This window comes from Pelobates fuscus, chromosome 13 (genome assembly GCF_036172605.1).
Source record: "Pelobates fuscus isolate aPelFus1 chromosome 13, aPelFus1.pri, whole genome shotgun sequence".
NCBI lineage: Eukaryota > Metazoa > Chordata > Amphibia > Anura > Pelobatidae > Pelobates > Pelobates fuscus.
In genome coordinates, this window is record NC_086329.1 from 3,109,909 (window position 1) to 3,132,794 (window position 22,886).

Here is a 22,886-nt window from a genome sequence, read left to right on the forward strand (position 1 = left end):
TGGCTCCCTGTATTATATTATTATTAACCCCTGGCTCTGTGTATTATATTATTATTAACCCCTGGCTCCCTGTATTATATTATTATTATTAACCCCTGGCTCTGTGTATTATATTATTATTATTATTAACCCCTGGCTCCCTGTATTATATTATTATTAACCCCTGGCTCCGTGTATTATATTATTATTAACCCCTGGCTCCCTGTATTATATTATTATTAACCCCTGGCTCCCTGTATTATATTATTATTATTATTAACCCCTGGCTCTGTGTATTATTATTATTATGATTATTATTAACCCCTGGCTCCCTGAATTATCTTATTATTATTAACCCCTGGCTCCCTGTATTATATTATTATTACCATTAATATTATTAACCCCTGGCTCCCTGTATTATATTATTATTACCATTAATATTATTAACCCCTGGCTCTCCAGTTGCTGCTATGACAGCACTCACCCACCTGCACACATTGGTTTTCGCGACAGCCGTACGTCACTGCAGCAGGGAGGCTATTGCCTGTAAACCAATCAGCGCAAAGCAAGGAATCTGCGATTGGCTACATTAAAAGGTACCGCCCACAGCAGGGCGGAAGTGACGAAACAGTTGAATCTACTGCAGGGCAGAAGTGACGTTGAATTCCACCTACTGCAGGGCGGAAGTTATGATTTTCTTCACCTACTGCAGGGCGGAAGTGACGTTGAAATAACACCTACTGCAGGGCGGAAGTGACGTTGGAATAACACCTACTGCAGGGCGGAAGTGACGATTTTTTGTTCACCTACTGCAGGGCGGAAGTGACGTTGAAATAACACCTATTGCAGGGCGGAAGTGACGGAGGGTTTCCGCTGCTGGGAGATGTGATGCCCTTCTTGGTTAATGCACCCACTGATTGTCTCAGGTAATTCGGGTCCCACAGACTGACAGCCACGCCCACCGGGCACCATAACCACTGCCAGTATTATTATTATTATTACATACTGTGTAACCTGTCACCATAACCACTGCCAGTATTATTATTATTATTATTACATACTGTGTAACCTGTCACCATAACCACTGCCATTATTATTATTATTATTATTACATACTGTGTAACCTGTCACCATAACCACTGCCATTATTATTATTATTATTATTACATACTGTGTAACCTGTCACCATAACCACTGCCAGTATTATTATTATTATTATTACATACTGTGTAACCTGTCACCATAACCACTGCCATTATTATTATTATTATTATTACATACTGTGTAACCTGTCACCATAACCACTGCCATTATTATTATTATTATTACATACTGTGTAACCTGTCACCATAACCACTGCCATTATTATTATTATTATTATTATTACATACTGTGTAACCTGTCACCATAACCACTGCCATTATTATTATTATTATTACATACTGTGTAACTTGTCACCATAACCACTGCCATTATTATTATTATTATTACATACTGTGTAACCTGTCACCATAACCACTGCCATTATTATTATTATTACATACTGTGTAACCTGTCACCATAACCACTGCCATTATTATTATTATTACATACTGTGTAACCTGTCACCATAACCACTGCCATTATTATTATTATTATTACATACTGTGTAACCTGTCACCATAACCACTGCCATTATTATTATTATTATTATTACATACTGTGTAACCTGTCACCATAACCACTGCCATTATTATTATTATTATTATTATTACATACTGTGTAACCTGTCACCATAACCACTGCCATTATTATTATTATTACATACTGTGTAACCTGTCACCATAACCACTGCCATTATTATTATTATTACATACTGTGTAACCTGTCACCATAACCACTGCCATTATTATTATTATTATTACATACTGTGTAACCTGTCACCATAACCACTGCCATTATTATTATTATTATTACATACTGTGTAACCTGTCACCATAACCACTGCCATTATTATTATTATTATTACTACATACTGTGTAACCTGTCACCATAACCACTGCCATTATTATTATTATTACATACTGTGTAACCTGTCACCATAACCACTGCCATTATTATTATTATTACATACTGTGTAACCTGTCACCATAACCACTGCCATTATTATTATTATTATTACATACTGTGTAACCTGTCACCATAACCACTGCCATTATTATTATTATTATTACATACTGTGCAACCTGTCACCATAACCACTGCCATTATTATTATTATTATTACATACTGTGTAACCTGTCACCATAACCACTGCCATTATTATTATTATTACATACTGTGTAACCTGTCACCATAACCACTGCCATTATTATTATTATTACATACTGTGTAACCTGTCACCATAACCACTGCCATTATTATTATTATTACATACTGTGTAACCTGTCACCATAACCACTGCCATTATTATTATTATTACATACTGTGTAACCTGTCACCATAACCACTGCCATTATTATTATTATTATTACATACTGTGTAACCTGTCACCATAACCACTGCCATTATTATTATTATTACATACTGTGTAACCTGTCACCATAACCACTGCCATTATTATTATTATTATTACATACTGTGTAACCTGTCACCATAACCACTGCCATTATTATTATTATTATTATTACATACTGTGTAACCTGTCACCATAACCACTGCCATTATTATTATTATTATTATTATTACATACTGTGTAACCTGTCACCATAACCACTGCCATTATTATTATTATTACATACTGTGTAACCTGTCACCATAACCACTGCCATTATTATTATTATTACATACTGTGTAACCTGTCACCATAACCACTGCCATTATTATTATTATTATTACATACTGTGTAACCTGTCACCATAACCACTGCCATTATTATTATTATTATTACATACTGTGTAACCTGTCACCATAACCACTGCCATTATTATTATTATTATTACTACATACTGTGTAACCTGTCACCATAACCACTGCCATTATTATTATTATTACATACTGTGTAACCTGTCACCATAACCACTGCCATTATTATTATTATTACATACTGTGTAACCTGTCACCATAACCACTGCCATTATTATTATTATTATTACATACTGTGTAACCTGTCACCATAACCACTGCCATTATTATTATTATTATTACATACTGTGCAACCTGTCACCATAACCACTGCCATTATTATTATTATTATTATTATTACATACTGTGTAACCTGTCACCATAACCACTGCCATTATTATTATTATTACATACTGTGTAACCTGTCACCATAACCACTGCCATTATTATTATTATTACATACTGTGTAACCTGTCACCATAACCACTGCCATTATTATTATTATTACATACTGTGTAACCTGTCACCATAACCACTGCCATTATTATTATTATTACATACTGTGTAACCTGTCACCATAACCACTGCCATTATTATTATTATTATTACATACTGTGTAACCTGTCACCATAACCACTGCCATTATTATTATTATTATTATTATTATTACATACTGTGTAACCTGTCACCATAACCACTGCCATTATTATTATTATTATTACATACTGTGTAACCTGTCACAATAACCACTGCCATTATTATTATTATTATTATTACATACTGTGTAACCTGTCACCATAACCACTGCCATTATTATTATTATTATTATTATTACATACTGTGTAACATGTCACCATAACCACTGCCATTATTATTATTATTATTATTATTATTATTATTATTACATACTGTGTAACCTGTCACCATAACCACTGCCATTATTATTATTACATACTGTGTAACCTGTCACCATAACCACTGCCATTATTATTATTATTATTACATACTGTGTAACCTGTCACCATAACCACTGCCATTATTATTATTATTATTATTATTATTACATACTGTGTAACCTGTCACCATAACCACTGCCATTATTATTATTATTACATACTGTGTAACCTGTCACCATAACCACTGCCATTATTATTATTATTACATACTGTGTAACCTGTCACCATAACCACTGCCATTATTATTATTATTATTACATACTGTGTAACCTGTCACCATAACCACTGCCATTATTATTATTATTACATACTGTGTAACCTGTCACCATAACCACTGCCATTATTATTATTATTACATACTGTGTAACCTGTCACCATAACCACTGCCATTATTATTATTATTATTACATACTGTGTAACCTGTCACCATAACCACTGCCATTATTATTATTATTATTATTATTATTACATACTGTGTAACCTGTCACCATAACCACTGCCATTATTATTATTATTACATACTGTGTAACCTGTCACAATAACCACTGCCATTATTATTATTATTATTACATACTGTGTAACCTGTCACAATAACCACTGCCATTATTATTATTATTATTATTATTATTACATACTGTGTAACCTGTCACCATAACCACTGCCATTATTATTATTATTATTATTATTACATACTGTGTAACCTGTCACCATAACCACTGCCATTATTATTATTATTATTATTATTACATACTGTGTAACCTGTCACCATAACCACTGCCATTATTATTATTATTACATACTGTGTAACCTGTCACCATAACCACTGCCATTATTATTATTATTACATACTGTGTAACCTGTCACCATAACCACTGCCATTATTATTATTACATACTGTGTAACCTGTCACCATAACCACTGCCAGTATTATTATTATTATTATTATTACATACTGTGTAACCTGTCACCATAACCACTGCCATTATTATTATTATTATTATTATTATTATTATTATTACATACTGTGTAACCTGTCACCATAACCACTGCCAGTATTATTATTATTATTACATACTGTGTAACCTGTCACCATAACCACTGCCATTATTATTATTATTATTACATACTGTGTAACCTGTCACCATAACCACTGCCATTATTATTATTATTATTACATACTGTGTAACCTGTCACCATAACCACTGCCATTATTATTATTATTACATACTGTGTAACCTGTCACCATAACCACTGCCATTATTATTATTATTATTATTACATACTGTGTAACCTGTCACAATAACCACTGCCAGTATTATTATTATTATTATTATTACATACTGTGTAACCTGTCACCATAACCACTGCCAGTATTATTATTATTATTATTATTACATACTGTGTAACCTGTCACAATAACCACTGCCATTATTATTATTATTATTATTATTACATACTGTGTAACCTGTCACCATAACCACTGCCATTATTATTATTATTATTATTACATACTGTGTAACCTGTCACCATAACCACTGCCATTATTATTATTATTATTATTACATACTGTGTAACCTGTCACCATAACCACTGCCATTATTATTATTATTATTATTATTACATACTGTGTAACCTGTCACCATAACCACTGCCATTATTATTATTATTATTACATACTGTGTAACCTGTCACCATAACCACTGCCAGTATTATTATTATTATTACATACTGTGTAACCTGTCACCATAACCACTGCCATTATTATTATTATTATTATTATTACATACTGTGTAACCTGTCACAATAACCACTGCCATTATTATTATTATTATTACATACTGTGTAACCTGTCACAATTACCACTGCCATTATTATTATTACATACTGTGTAACCTGTCACCATAACCACTGCCAGTATTATTATTACATACTGTGTAACCTGTCACAATAACCACTGCCAGTATTATTATTATTATTATTATTATTACATACTGTGTAACCTGTCACCATAACCACTGCCAGTATTATTATTATTATTATTATTATTATTATTATTATTATTATTACATACTGTGTAACCTGTCACCATAACCACTGCCAGTATTATTATTATTATTAGTATTATTATTACATACTGTGTAACCTGTCACAATAACCACTGCCAGTATTATTATTATTATTATTATTACATACTGTGTAACCTGTCACCATAACCACTGCCATTATTATTATTATTATTATTATTATTATTATTATTATTACATACTGTGTAACCTGTCACCATATCCACTGCCATTATTATTATTATTATTATTACATACTGTGTAACCTGTCACCATAACCACTGCCATTATTATTATTATTATTATTACATACTGTGTAACCTTTCACCATAACCACTGCCATTATTATTATTATTATTACATACTGTGTAACCTGTCACCATAACCACTGCCATTATTATTATTATTATTACATACTGTGTAACCTGTCACGATAACCACTGCCATTATTATTATTATTATTATTATTATTATTATTACATACTGTGTAACCTGTCACCATAACCACTGTCATTATTATTATTATTATTATTATTACTACATACTGTGTAACCTGTCACCATAACCACTGCCATTATTATTATTACATACTGTGCAACCTGTCACTATAACCACTGCCATTATTATTATTATTATTATTATTACTACATACTGTGTAACCTGTCACCATAACCACTGCCATTATAATTATTATTATTATTACATACTGTGTAACCTGTCACCATAACCACTGCCATTATTATTATTACATACTGTGTAACCTGTCACCATAACCACTGCCATTATTATTATTATTATTACTACATACTGTGTAACCTGTCACCATAACCACTGCCATTATTATTATTATTATTACTACATACTGTGTAACCTGTCACCATAACCACTGCCATTATTATTATTATTACATACTGTGTAACCTGTCACCATAACCACTGCCATTATTATTATTATTATTACATACTGTGTAACCTGTCACCATAACCACTGCCATTATTATTATTATTATTATTATTACATACTGTGTAACCTGTCACCATAACCACTGCCATTATTATTATTATTATTACATACTGTGTAACCTGTCACCATAACCACTGCCATTATTATTATTATTATTACATACTGTGTAACCTGTCACCATAACCACTGTCATTATTATTATTATTATTATTATTATTATTACATACTGTGTAACCTGTCACCATAACCACTGTCATTATTATTATTATTATTATTACATACTGTGTAACCTGTCACCATAACCACTGCCATTATTATTATTACATACTGTGCAACCTGTCACCATAACCACTGCCATTATTATTATTACTACATACTGTGTAACCTGTCACCATAACCACTGCCATTATTATTATTATTATTATTATTATTATTATTATTATTACATACTGTGTAACCTGTCACCATAACCACTGCCATTATTATTATTATTATTATTACATACTGTGTAACCTGTCACCATAACCACTGCCATTATTATTATTATTATTATTATTACTACATACTGTGTAACCTGTCACCATAACCACTGCCATTATTATTATTATTACTACATACTGTGTAACCTGTCACCATAACCACTGCCAGTATTATTATTATTACATACTGTGTAACCTGTCACCATAACCACTGCCATTATTATTATTATTATTATTATTACATACTGTGTAACCTGTCACCATAACCACTGCCATTATTATTATTATTATTATTATTATTACATACTGTGTAACCTGTCACAATAACCACTGCCATTATTATTATTATTATTATTACATACTGTGTAACCTGTCACCATAACCACTGCCATTATTATTATTATTATTACATACTGTGTAACCTGTCACCATAACCACTGCCAGTATTATTATTATTATTATTATTACTACATACTGTGTAACCTGTCACCATAACCACTGCCATTATTATTATTATTATTATTATTACATACTGTGTAACCTGTCACCATAACCACTGCCATTATTATTATTATTATTACATACTGTGTAACCTGTCACCATAACCACTGCCATTCAGTATTATTATTATTATTACATACTGTGTAACCTGTCACCATAACCACTGCCATTATTATTATTATTATTATTATTATTATTACATACTGTGTAACCTGTCACCATAACCACTGCCATTATTATTATTATTATTACATACTGTGTAACCTGTCACAATAACCACTGCCATTATTATTATTATTATTACATACTGTGTAACCTGTCACAATAACCACTGCCAGTATTATTATTATTATTATTATTATTATTACATACTGTGTAACCTGTCACCATAACCACTGCCATTATTATTATTACATACTGTGTAACCTGTCACAATAACCACTGCCAGTATTATTATTATTATTATTATTATTATTACATACTGTGTAACCTGTCACCATAACCACTGCCATTATTATTATTACATACTGTGTAACCTGTCACAATAACCACTGCCAGTATTATTATTATTATTATTATTATTACATACTGTGTAACCTGTCACCATAACCACTGCCAGTATTATTATTATTATTATTATTATTACATACTGTGTAACCTGTCACCATAACCACTGCCAGTATTATTATTATTATTATTACATACTGTGTAACCTGTCACAATAACCACTGCCAGTATTATTATTATTATTATTATTATTACATACTGTGTAACCTGTCACCATATCCACTGCCATTATTATTATTATTATTATTACATACTGTGTAACCTGTCACAATAACCACTGCCAGTATTATTATTATTATTATTATTACATACTGTGTAACCTGTCACCATAACCACTGCCATTATTATTATTATTATTATTATTACATACTGTGTAACCTGTCACCATATCCACTGCCATTATTATTATTATTATTACATACTGTGTAACCTGTCACCATAACCACTGCCATTATTATTATTATTATTATTATTATTACATACTGTGTAACCTTTCACCATAACCACTGCCATTATTATTATTATTATTACATACTGTGTAACCTGTCACCATAACCACTGCCATTATTATTATTATTATTACATACTGTGTAACCTGTCACCATAACCACTGCCATTATTATTATTATTATTATTACATACTGTGTAACCTGTCACCATAACCACTGTCATTATTATTATTATTATTATTACTACATACTGTGTAACCTGTCACCGTAACCACTGCCATTATTATTATTACATACTGTGCAACCTGTCACTATAACCACTGCCATTATTATTATTATTATTATTATTACTACATACTGTGTAACCTGTCACCATAACCACTGCCATTATTATTATTATTATTATTATTACATACTGTGTAACCTGTCACCATAACCACTGCCATTATTATTATTATTATTATTATTATTATTATTATTACATACTGTGTAACCTGTCACCATAACCACTGCCATTATAATTATTATTATTATTATTACATACTGTGTAACCTGTCACCATAACCACTGCCATTATTATTATTACATACTGTGTAACCTGTCACCATAACCACTGCCATTATTATTATTATTATTACTACATACTGTGTAACCTGTCACCATAACCACTGCCATTATTATTATTATTACATACTGTGTAACCTGTCACCATAACCACTGCCATTATTATTATTATTACATACTGTGTAACCTGTCACCATAACCACTGCCATTATTATTAATATTATTACATACTGTGTAACCTGTCACCATAACCACTGCCATTATTATTAATATTATTACATACTGTGTAACCTGTCACCATAACCACTGCCATTATTATTATTATTACATACTGTGTAACCTGTCACCATAACCACTGCCATTATTATTATTATTATTACATACTGTGTAACCTGTCACCATAACCACTGCCATTATTATTATTATTATTATTATTACATACTGTGTAACCTGTCACCATAACCACTGTCATTATTATTATTATTATTATTACATACTGTGTAACCTGTCACCATAACCACTGCCATTATTATTATTACATACTGTGCAACCTGTCACCATAACCACTGCCATTATTATTATTACTACATACTGTGTAACCTGTCACCATAACCACTGCCATTATTATTATTATTATTATTACATACTGTGTAACCTGTCACCATAACCACTGTCATTATTATTATTATTATTACTACATACTGTGTAACCTGTCACCATAACCACTGCCATTATTATTACATACTGTGCAACCTGTCACCATAACCACTGCCATTATTATTATTATTACATACTGTGTAACCTGTCACCATAACCACTGCCATTATTAATATTATTATTATTATTACATACTGTGTAACCTGTCACCATAACCACTGCCATTATTATTATTATTATTATTATTATTACATACTGTGTAACCTGTCACCATAACCACTGCCATTATTATTATTATTATTATTATTATTACATACTGTGTAACCTGTCACCATAACCACTGCCATTATTATTATTATTATTACATACTGTGTAACCTGTCACCATAACCACTGCCATTATTATTATTACATACTGTGCAACCTGTCACCATAACCACTGCCATTATTATTATTATTATTATTATTATTACATACTGTGTAACCTGTCACCATAACCACTGCCATTATTATTATTATTATTATTATTATTATTATTATTATTACATACTGTGTAACCTGTCACCATAACCACTGCCATTATTATTATTATTACATACTGTGCAACCTGTCACCATAACCACTGCCATTATTATTATTATTATTATTATTACATACTGTGTAACCTGTCACCATAACCACTGCCATTATTATTATTATTATTATTATTATTACATACTGTGTAACCTGTCACCATAACCACTGCCATTATTATTATTATTATTATTACATACTGTGTAACCTGTCACCATAACCACTGCCATTATTATTATTATTATTACATACTGTGTAACCTGTCACCATAACCACTGCCATTATTATTATTATTATTATTATTATTATTATTACATACTGTGTAACCATAACTACTGCCATTATTATTATTATTACATACTGTGTAACCTGTCACCATAACCACTGCCATTATTATTATTATTACATACTGTGTAACCTGTCACCATAACCACTGCCATTATTATTATTATTATTATTATATACTGTGTAACCTGTCACCATAACCACTGCCATTATTATTATTATTATTATTACATACTGTGTAACCTGTCACCATAACCACTGCCATTATTATTATTATTATTATTATTACATACTGTGTAACCTGTCACCATAACCACTGCCATTATTATTATTATTATTACATACTGTGTAACCTGTCACCATAACCACTGCCATTATTATTATTATTACATACTGTGTAACCTGTCACCATAACCACTGCCATTATTATTATTATTATTATTATTATTACATATTGTGTAACCTGTCACCATAACCACTGCCATTATTATTATTATTATTATTATTACATATTGTGTAACCTGTCACCATAACCACTGCCAGTATTATTATTATTATTACATACTTTGTAACCTGTCACCATAACCACTGCCATTATTATTATTATTATTATTACATACTGTGTAACCTGTCACCATAACCACTGCCATTATTATTATTATTATTATTACATACTGTGTAACCTGTCACCATAACCACTGCCATTATTATTATTATTATTATTACATACTGTGTAACCTGTCACCATAACCACTGCCATTATTATTATTATTATTACATACTGTGTAACCTGTCACCATAACCACTGCCATTATTATTATTATTATTATTATTACATACTGTGTAACCTGTCACCATAACCCCTGCCATTATTATTATTATTACATACTGTGTAACCTGTCACCATAACCACTGCCATTATTATTATTATTATTATTATTATTATTATTATTATAACATACTGTGTAACCTGTCACCATAACCACTCCCATTATTAAATGTGGATGTGTTTCCAGCTGTCTGTGTCCGATTTCTGGCACGCAGTGCTTGTGGCTGCCTCGCATTGCACATACTGCAGCACCATCACTCACTTGCTTTATTATTTGTGAAGCTCCATGTTGTTAATGGTCTCACCTGACCTGTTGTTTTCTCCCTGCAGGGTTCCGTGCATCAATGAGAATGATCGAAAGTATAGACGTTGGAAAGGTTTCCAGCCATGACTTGTGGGCTGAGATTTGCCCGTGCCCAACCGATGCCCAGCTGGCATTGCACGCATTCGCAGACTCGTTTCAATGCTCCCCCCCTGAAAGTGGCGCCCATCAAAGGGCGTTCAGTAACGGTGAACCCAGCGAACCCCTCCTTAACCCCCAGCCGTGGGCCCCTCTGCAGGATTCCGAGGTTTACTTGGCATCGTTAGGTCAGTAACAACAATCATCTGATGCTGTGCTACAATATTTCTATTATTGTTCCTGTTTTGGGATTACACTGTAACTGCTGGCTTCAATTAATAATTTCTCATTCACACAGAGACAATATGTTACTTAAAAACCACTGGAGAGGTAGCAGTGCTGGCATAGAGCCTGTCACAATGAGTATGGGAGCTGACAGACTGCAAGCACACATCATTCTCTATGTGGGATATGTACTTACAGCAATGATATAGCACACTGCTAGCTGCAATACATTCTTAAACCATTCGTCACGCCATTTATCCACTTGCAATACGATTTATTTATTAATTAAGTGTCCAGTCTAGGCACCATAGACATTACATGCCGATGTAATGGTTATTTTCACCTTGTTGTCTTTTTAGATCAGTCGTACACACAGATACTAATGTATATATTACTATGCAATCTATTGATATTAAGCCTCTTTGTATGTTACATTTCCCTGTGCGCACACTATAACACAATACACTGTGCACACTATCACACAGTACGCTGGGCACACTATCACACAATACGTTGGGCTCACTATCACACAATACGCTGGGCACACTATCACACAATACGCTGGGCGCACTATCGCACAATACGCTGGGCTCACTATCACACAATACGCTGGGCTCACTATCGCACAATACGCTGGGCTCACTATCGCACAATACGCTGGGCTCACTATCGCACAATACGCTGGGCTCACTATCGCACAATACGCTGGGCTCACTATCGCACAATACGCTGGGCTCACTATCGCACAATACGCTGGGCTCACTATCGCACAATACGCTGGGCTCACTATCGCACAATACGCTGGGCTCACTATCGCACAATACGCTGGGCTCACTATCGCACAATACGCTGGGCTCACTATCGCACAATACGCTGGGCTCACTATCGCACAATACGCTGGGCTCACTATCGCACAATACGCTGGGCTCACTATCGCACAATACGCTGGGCTCACTATCACACAATACGCTGGGCTCACTATCACACAATACGCTGGGCTCACTATAACACAATACGCTGGGCTCACTATAACACAATACGCTGGGCTCACTATAACACAATACGCTGGGCTCACTATCACACAATACACTGTGCACACTATCGCACAATACGCTGCGCACACTATCACACAATACGCTGGGCACACTATCACACAATACGCTGGGCGCACTATCACACAATACGCTGGGCTCACTATCACACAATACGCTGCTCACGCCTACGATTAGAAAGAGTATTAATTATTTTTGGTCACTCGCAATTTTAAATTGACAAGTCGCTTACTGAATCAGAAAATATGCAAAAAACATGCACTTATCTACAGAACAAGTTTTATTGGATGCTTTCTCTTTTAACTCTTCTCTTTATTCAGAACGTCGGCTACAGAAAGTTAAGGGACTGTCCCGTGAAGTTACCTCTAAGGACATGCTGCGGTCGCTGAGCCAAGCTAAGCAGGAATGTTGGGATAGGTGCCTGCAGGAATCCTTTCAGTCTGAGGCCTACATAGGAGATAACGACGTGGATGACAGGTACTATAAACACTGAGCAATGAACCCTCAGTGAGCAGACTAAGTGTCAGAAAATGTTATCTTCCAATAACGTCAGATTGGGTGAGTTTTTGTAAACCATCGCTATATCTGTCAGATACCAGATACACAGTTCGATCGAAGTCCGATCTTCTGCACTTTCCTTATGTGAAATGCCCAGACATTACTTGTTACACGTCCTGCTAAAGGCCGCGTTAAACGTGTCGGGGATATTCTTCATTTCAACAATAATAATTCTAGTGAACGTGTGGTACTCCGAATTTACTGAACTACAAATGTATTCAGTGTGCAGTCAGATGGATGGCAGGGCGTCCTGAGAAATATTGCGTACAGTGGGTGGAGGAGAGCGTATTGCGGCAGCAGGGTGTAATACAGAGTATAACAGGGGGCACGTTTGGAGGAATCCAGGGCAAAAGGCGGAGAGATTCAATAAGATTATCAGATGAGAATAGTATTTGCCTGGTCTCCATATTATTCTATTGAGAATTTTCTTTAAAATGTGTTAAATATTCCTTTAACATCAAAAATTAGGAAATAAATGGAAAACATGGCTTTTTTTTGTAATTTCCTATTCAAACTGTGCACTATATTAACATAGCACCGACATACAAGGCAGGTACATACAGAGTACATACCGGTAATATTAAACTGTTACAAACGCCCAATGACAGACCCTCCGATGACGGCTTTCACTGCGCTGTTAATTGTCCGTATTCATAGTGAATTCAAACAGGTTATTTTTCACTAATCTCTAACTTTTTCACAAATAAATTCCAAGTGGCAAAACTGGTGCAAAAATATCGTCACTGCGAATATCGCGGAGTTGGTGAATTTTACCAGATTAGTTATTTAAACTCAGTTTTGCCTTTTCAAATTAATTCTCAGTTAAGAATCCTAAACGTGAATTTACATGAAATTGTGGTGGACTTGCGGCCGCTGTCAGTTCTCCAAAAGTCTCCTCCTTGCCTGTTTTGCAGAGAATTAAATCCGTACGCGAATACGGAGTACTGTCAGGTTCTTTTTTGGGAGAGGGGGGTTGTTGGTTTAGTTCTTGACACACTTTTAAGTTGTCTTAATTTGTCTGTATTCTTAGCTGCCTACAACTATTGATTTCCCTGTTTCAATTCTCACCTTTCCAGCACCCTGGAACATTTGAAGCGTTGGCTGCAGCCAGAGAAAGTCGCCATTAACGCAGAGGAGTTGCAGCTTCTCATCCCAGCTACATCTCCGTCAACAGCTGAAAACAAGGAAGGCTCAGACGAACAGAGAGAGCCGTGTACAGAGTAACAAGCTGTAGTTATCAAAGGCCTTGCTAGGACAGGGGTTTTCATTATCTTGGTTTAGATCAGAGATGTGATCTCTTCCCAGGCCTCGTCCTGTACACCCTTCCTTGGTCATGTTAAAGGCAGGAGATGACGGTCTTTGCTGCCACAATGTCATTATCCACACTTCCACTGGGGGGTTTAATAATGGCTGTTTTCAGATAATTACAATATTAATCAGTTATTTTACAAGAAAATCATGTGGTATCTGGCAATCTCTGTGGCCTGAGATGCTGGCTGAGGTGGTCTAACTCTTAGATATTTTTTTCCCAGCACACATATGAAGGAATTTAACTATGGTATTTATTTATTTGCACGGGTGGAGTCCGGTTGCCAGTGTATGACTTTAAAGGTGGCTCTGCAGGTTGCAAATTACCATTTCGTATTTCAAGCATCTTAAAAAAATATGCAAAAATAACCAATCCAATATAACAAAGATAAGAAGACACCCATACTTTTCAATTTTCTGAAATTGTACGAGGACACTTGGCTTACCATAACCACTTCAGTTATAATAACTTCACTGCAGTGATGTGGTTATGGTGCAGTAAGCATTCGAACATTTTCTATTGTCTTTACCTTATAAATACCGGTAATCCCAGTGAAATGTAGGGTATTTTCAGGAGAGAAAATTGAATATGTCTAAATGAAATTCAATTTAACATGAAATCCGTGCCAGGTTTCCTTTCTTAATAAAAATCTTCTTTTTGTTTATTTTTCATTATTTTCAATGATAAAACCCATTCTTTCTATAAGCTTGTTTCTTGTGATCTTTCTCACAGATATGAACATGTACATAACCATGGTATATAATGCCAAGTCCTCGATTCCGTCCAATTGAGCCAGAGACACTAATATAAAAAAGATGAACTCATTTGCCTTAGATTTCATAATTATTTTAAAATATTTGCTTTGGAATCCAGGGACATGCACTTCCTTGCTGTACACAGATTGCTGACTCGCTATAATTTGCAGACATTCCACACCCAATCTTGGTTTCATATTATAAAAAGTGCAGATTTCAATAGAAATTTGCCCTTTTATAAATTAACCTTGTTACACCACCACCACCCCCCCCCCCCCTCCCCCCTGCTGTCAATTAGACAGTCGGTCCTGTTACTTCCTGTATTGTTTAGCTCAATGGAAGTAAACTCAAGAGGCAGCAATTGCCAAGAGCACCTGCCTTGCAAATACTTCTCATTGAGCTTCATTAGGGAGTCTTTGATTGGACGGCCTCAGAAAGTCTGGGCGGGGTTAGAAGGGGAGGGCTTGCAAAGGCTGCAGAAAAGAGATCTGCAGCTATTGCAAGATGTTTATAGATATAACTCCAATGATAAAAGGCATGCTTTTCTTTAAGGATACATCAACTAAACAGTGATTTATATTTTGGAAGTGGAATGTCCATTCAACTGTCCAGATTCCAGAACAAGGCAATCAATACTGGTGGGCATTGACCAGGTTTAATGCTCTGTTCCTTACGTCTGCTCTTTTTCTTAATGTCCTCTTTTGGCACGTTTTGTTTAACCTGTGTGTAGCAAGCTGTCAGTTTTTATATAGAATAGATAGAGAGGGGATGCACGTAAAATGTTTCCAGTAAATAAACATTCCTTTAGATTTTCACCTCTGGGGGAGATTTATGAAAATGTCTGCTCTGAAAAGTGGTAAAAAAAATATATATCCAAGAGGAAGAGTCCCCAAAATAGTACGGGCCAATTCTTCCAATCCGCTATGCTTGTGATTAGTTTATTTTGGCTTGAAATTCCTTACAATTCTCCCTGTAGTGAATACTCTGTGTGTTCATTCTGGGTACCTGTCTCCCCAAATTCTGCCGTGAAGTCATTGTACCCAAATGTCGCTCTGTTTATAAAACAAAAGGCAATGAAGTAGTGAGTTAGAACAAACCCTGAACCTGTTCTATTCATTTTGTGCTGCACAGACTATATACTGTACGAATAGAACACAATTATCTATTAATTATAATGAATATTGTGCACATGAATGTAGCTTCACAGAGCTCAGAGCATTCTAAATCTTCCAGTAAGAAATGGTCCCCATTGGGATGTCAGCACAGGAAACACTGCAAAAAACTGCCGTTCAGTCTCTCTGATACAAAATAATTGGTTCTTGTCAATTCTCCCCGGTTCTTCGCAACCTGATTAAAGTGGAGTTATAAAGAGCGTTGATTACTCTCCGTTTCACTGACTTGATTTAAGTGCCGTTGGCAGGTTTTCTTCTAAAGTACAATGTTAGTGACAGCTCCAAAATAATCTGAAACGAGTCGATTCCTGACATTTCACGATTTAGTGAATAACCTTCAGTGTGAGATTTGAGTGTTTATACAGAGAGAGAATTCACAGGTCCTCGCTGTAGTTACAAGTGTTGTCACTTTGATGTCCAGCACTGTTTTCTAGATACGTCATTTATTTGGGCTGATGGACACTACAGGAAAGGTGCTGCTAAGTGTAGTTTTCATACTGCGATCGCTTTACATTCAGCAAATTAATGGTTAAACTGCTCATCAGTGTGAAGGTGAAAGATTTCTCTAGGTTAAAAGGTCCGTTTGGCAGCCGTGTCTATTAAGGATGTGTAACTGTATTACTCTAATTCTCTCTGTGAACAAAAACCTTTTAAAATAAATCTCAATAAGCACAATAACTGCGTCCGATCAGCTGGGCATTGAACCTAGATTTTCTGTATCACATCTGCGTAATAAGGACAGTGAATGAAAAGCGCTTCCCTGCAGGATGTATTGGGGGGTATCTGTGTTTGACTTGCGATGCCTGCACGGCCGCACTCGTGTTTTTGTTTCCTCTAACCCTTTATTACTGCATATCTTAGTACTTTAGTCGTATAATGCATTAAAGGAGAACTGCCGCTTCTCTCAATAAAATACTGAAATTCACCTCTAACTCTCATTAACCTTATTTTTATGTGATGTTCTGTTTCCCTGTAAATTTGTTTTATATATCAAGCATTTGACACAATTCAGTTTAGCTCTGGCACAGCCATGGCACACAATGCAAACGACGGGGAGGAGACACAGAACCTTGTTTCTCTCTCTCCTTACTGCAATGCTATTAAGATTACATGTTTCTTTGCATTTATCTACATTGATTTTCAGGCGTCCAATCATTGTCTCTCTGGTTCCCGCAGCACTTTGTGGGAGAGTGGGGATTGACTGAGGTATCTCAGTCACTTCCTGCTTAAAGATAATTTTAGTCCAAAGATTTGCTGAAAAGAGAGATTTTATTATAAATATTATTATTTAAAGAAACACTATAGGGTCATGTATTCCTGACCCTATAATGTTAAAACCACCATCCAGCCCCCTCCCCCCCCCCCCCCCCCCAACCCTTTCTCCCTAAATATAGTAAAATCTTACTTTTACTCCAGTCTGCTGCTGCTGGCTCTGCCAGCATGGCTGACATCATCAGAAGTGGTCGTCTGATCCAATCACAATGCTTTCCCATAGGATTGGCTGAGACTGTCAATGAGGCAGAGCCAGCACAAGCCAAACACAACCCTGGCCAATCAGCATCTCCTCATATAGTTACATTATCTCAATGCATCTCTATGAGGAAAGTTTAGTGTCTGCATGCAGAGGGTGGAGACACTGATTGTCTATCACACTGTGCAGCACTGCCCCAGGAAGCACCTCTAGCAGCCATCTTAGGAGTGACCAGTGGAGGTATCCCTAGGCTGTAATGTAAACCCTGCATTTTCTCTGAAACAAACCGTGATTACTGCAAACAAGCTGAAGAAACTGGTCATACTCACCAGAACAAAACCAATAAGCTGTATACTATATAATAAGCTGTATACTATATAATAAGCTGTATACTATATAATAAGCTGTAGTTGTTCAGGTGACTATAGTGTCCCTTAAATTCATTCTTATTGTACTTGGTAGAAATTCCATAAAATCAATCCTGGATCCTTGTCTTTACTTGTACTCTGTATACAAAGTGTTCCTCCCCTATAAGAACAGGTTAAATCATTACCCGGTTACTAACTATTAATGTCAGATCTGTGGCCTATTATGGATTTCATGGGGTTTGGGGCTCTTCACACTCTGATCAGAAAAATCTGTTCACAAAGCTCTTTGCTTTGTAAAAAGCCAGCAATATATTTTTTATTTTAACCCCTTAAGGACACATGACATGTGTGACATGTCATGATTCCCTTTTATTCCAGAAGTTTGGTCCTTAAGGGGTTAAGCAAGAAATTAAGTATTTCTCCATGTGTCAGCGAACTCAATCATTTCATTGTGCGCCTCCTGGTGTTAAGGAGCGATGGCCTCTCTATGACGACTAGTTTAGAGCAATCAAATAACGATTTGCTAAACTGCCGATAGCTAAACCGCTAAACTAAGTGTTTTTTAATTCCATAGCAACTGCATGACAATGAACGAATATCTCACCCCATCAGGAACTCTCTATATCCGACTAATTATTCTACCACTTATGTAGGATTAATAATGGCTCAATATTTCTTGGGATTGGCAATGCATGCTTTAGCCTTAAGATGGAACTAAAGCTGCTCAACTATTTATTCTTTATGGGGAGCAGTGGATTATAACTCACACCCTGGCTGATCTGACCTTTTAGTAGAAAAATACATTTACAATTATCACAAACCAGAGATTGCCATGGCAACAACAAATGACAAAGGTCGCAGGTCATCCCCCTATTTGAGTCTTGCAAAGTCAAGTCGTTTTTCAAGTCGGACTCTCCAGTTCACGGTGAGTCTCACTAAAGGGGTTTGCAATCCTCTAAAGTGCCTTCAGGTTTGTGACCCCCTGTGGATAGACACACATTCGCTATAACTGTATTCCCTGCTTTCTATTTAATTAAAGCTGCGTGCCTGGATCTAGATTGAACCTGGAGGTTCTGTGATCCCGCACTCAGTCCGTATACAGCCATTATTTGTGAATGTCCCAGGCTGGGTTACCCACTGCATGCGCTGGCATATCGCTGTCCTAATAAAACACTTTAAATCTGATCTTTCTTTTCGGTCTCTGATGTTACAGAGTGGCCTTTAATCTTCTCCTCTCTCAGATCATAAAGAGAAGCACAAATGGATTGATCTCACGGTAAGTATATGCACACGGTATACACCAACACAAAGAGCATTTTATACAGGAGACTCTGAGTCCATACACTCTATGTAGATTAGTATCAAATACCCAACATCCTGTGATACCCAGGGATACATTGCCCTCCCCCCTGCTCTTAACCACTTAATAGCTGCCGCCCATCCAGATAAGTAAAACTGACACTTTTATAACTTTGATCTTTAATTCCTCCCGATTAACACACAAATGGTTATTTTTACTAAAATGCTGACTAGGGATTGAACATTTTATCCAGAATATCAGGGTTGGACACCACCTCCATCGCTGCTAATTCCCAGTTCAGTTAATTTGCAAATCTTTGACCGATTCTCCACAATCTCTGGTTGAGTTAATTCTTCCAATACACAATATATAGATATTGTAAATTGGTTATTTTCAGTCGTAGGTTTCAGTGTGAACATGGTTTCCCCAATGAAACGGACTACAAGTAATTTCATAGAAAAAAAAGGAGAACTTGGATGGAGGTCCAATCGGCACGAGGAAAGCAGTGGTGGTTATAGCCAGTGGTGGTTGGTGAAGTTTAACGCTGGTGGTGCATTAGACTCCACCCATATTATTTGACCCTGCCACCTGGCTTGTTCGACTCTTCCAACTTAATGGGAAACTATAGTGCCAGGAAAACAAAGTTGCTTTCCTGGCACTATAGCTCCCTAGTGTGCCCCTTCTGTCGCTGCCAACCCCCCTCGGTGCAGATGGGGTTAAAATCCCCTTCTGTCACTTACTTGGTTCCCTCATTGCTGGCTCAGGCTCCGCCGGACGTCCCCATGCATAGCATCGCCTAACGACCCAGAAGTCTCTCTGGCAGACAGCCACTAGATGTGGGGTTAATCCTGGAAGATAATTTTTGCAGTTTATTAAAACCTGCGATAATTACCACTGCAGGGTTAAGGGACCTGGGACACTGCACCCAGACCCGTTTAATGAGCTGAAGTGATCTTTGATGTAAAATTAACCTCAATTACTCAACCCTTGGCACCATGGGAGGTCAAACCTGGTTCAACACTATAAACCTATGGATATCAATAACCACTTTAAAAAAGCCTGGCTCCGCCCACTGATGTTCTTACCCAATGACAATCCTACAAGATGGAACAAAACATGAACCTATCTCTTAGGACGTCATCGATCTGACATCTTGATTTCTTTCTTTTTTTTTCTATTTTATTGCAACAAAAACTAGGGAATATTTCCCACCCCTGTGGACCAGCCTCCCTCGTTATGATGGGATAAGGGGAAAAAGGCAAGTGGCAAAGCTAAAAGTAAAATAAAGAAATAGCAAGAAATAAGTCATTGGTTACAGTGAGCTTGACGAAGACCCATTGTAGGGTTGAAACGTTGCTGTGTACTTGGTTCCAATAAATGTGCGTTGCGGAGTCTAGACCTCTCTTTTTCCTGGTTACAGTGAACTTGACGAAGACCCATTGTAGGGTCGAAACGTTGCTGTGTGCTTGGTTCCAATAAATGTGCATTGCGGAGCCTGGACCTCTCTTTTTCCTGGTTACAGTAAAGACCAAACAGAAGAGGGTCAGACAACGTTATGTCCATGAACATTATGGGATGGCAGTTAGACTGGGGTTAGGTTGAAAGAGGGCGTTTTAAGAGGATATTAATAAACGTAAGGTTTGAAGGATGTTGGGGAGATACCAACAGAGACAGAGCTCGACGTAGATGCCATGTCTAGTAAGACTGAATGGAGAATGATAGATGTGCAGTGGGACAGACAAAGATGGCAGCCAGCGTCAGCAGGATCCATCACCATATTCAGACCTGGCGGAGACCTGGACGCAGTTAGTTGTGATCTAACACTCCAATCCTGACAATGCGCCAGGTGCTGCCGCCACGGGGTTCGGGGTCTCTTTTACTGCCTTAGTGGGGGGGGCATTATGGTTTTCCCAGAATTCCTTGCTGCCTTCTCATTGCCATCATTACCGCCATCTTCAGACCTTATTTGTGTTTGTGGTGTTATTATATTGCGTTTTCTCTTTTTCTCCCTCAGTAACGAGATAAAACTAGTTTATTTTCTAATTCCGTAGCTTTGTTGTTTTAATATTTTAGTTGGGGGCCGTTTAAAAAAAATAAATAAATAAATGTCTTCATAGTTGAAAGTTCTTTATAGATGGAAGATTACACATTAAACCAGTTGGAGCATTTAACAATTCCAAATAACCTGTCCTTACAATACTTATCTCCACTCTGCGTTAATGACTGCAATCGCTGTGATTGGTGCTAATCCTGTGTCAGGGTTGGATGTGAAGAGATTCTAATATGCCGGAACTATCAGATCTGAAAAATTATCCATTTTTATTCTGATAAGGCACGTATATAGTCATAGCATGTGTCAATCATTGTTTTTCCATACAGATATATTGTGTTATGTAGAGAGAGAGACTGGTACTCTGACCTGTATTGTGTTATATAGAGAGAGACTGGTACTCTGACCTGTATTGTGTTATATAGAGAGAGACTGGTACTCTGACCTGTATTGTGTTATATAGAGAGAGAGACTGGTAC

The 22,886-nt window shown here is 35.9% G+C and overlaps 2 protein-coding genes across 3 annotated transcripts in view; one reads left to right on the forward strand and one right to left on the reverse strand.

The window, feature by feature from the left end:
• The window catches only part of LOC134582566 (protein-L-isoaspartate(D-aspartate) O-methyltransferase-like), a 32,790-nt gene extending 32,288 nt beyond the window's left edge, over positions 1–502 (reverse strand). The window contains exon 1 of one of the 2 annotated variants that reach the window (XM_063439243.1): positions 468–502. In XM_063439243.1, coding sequence (XP_063295313.1) covers positions 468–477 — 10 coding nt within the window. In that variant the 5' untranslated portion in view covers positions 478–502. The remainder of the gene's footprint in view (positions 1–467) is intronic. The other variant, XM_063439244.1, reaches the window with a different exon arrangement.
• A 307-nt stretch (positions 503–809) lies between these two features.
• On the forward strand, positions 810–15,996 carry CCDC32 (coiled-coil domain containing 32). Its single transcript, XM_063439789.1, has 4 exons — positions 810–905; positions 12,078–12,335; positions 13,745–13,901; positions 15,059–15,996. The coding sequence occupies exons 1-4, from the start codon at positions 884–886 to the stop codon at positions 15,204–15,206; spliced, it is 585 nt and encodes a 194-aa protein (XP_063295859.1). The 5' UTR covers positions 810–883; the 3' UTR covers positions 15,207–15,996.
• Positions 15,997–22,886: the final 6,890 nt, after the last annotated feature.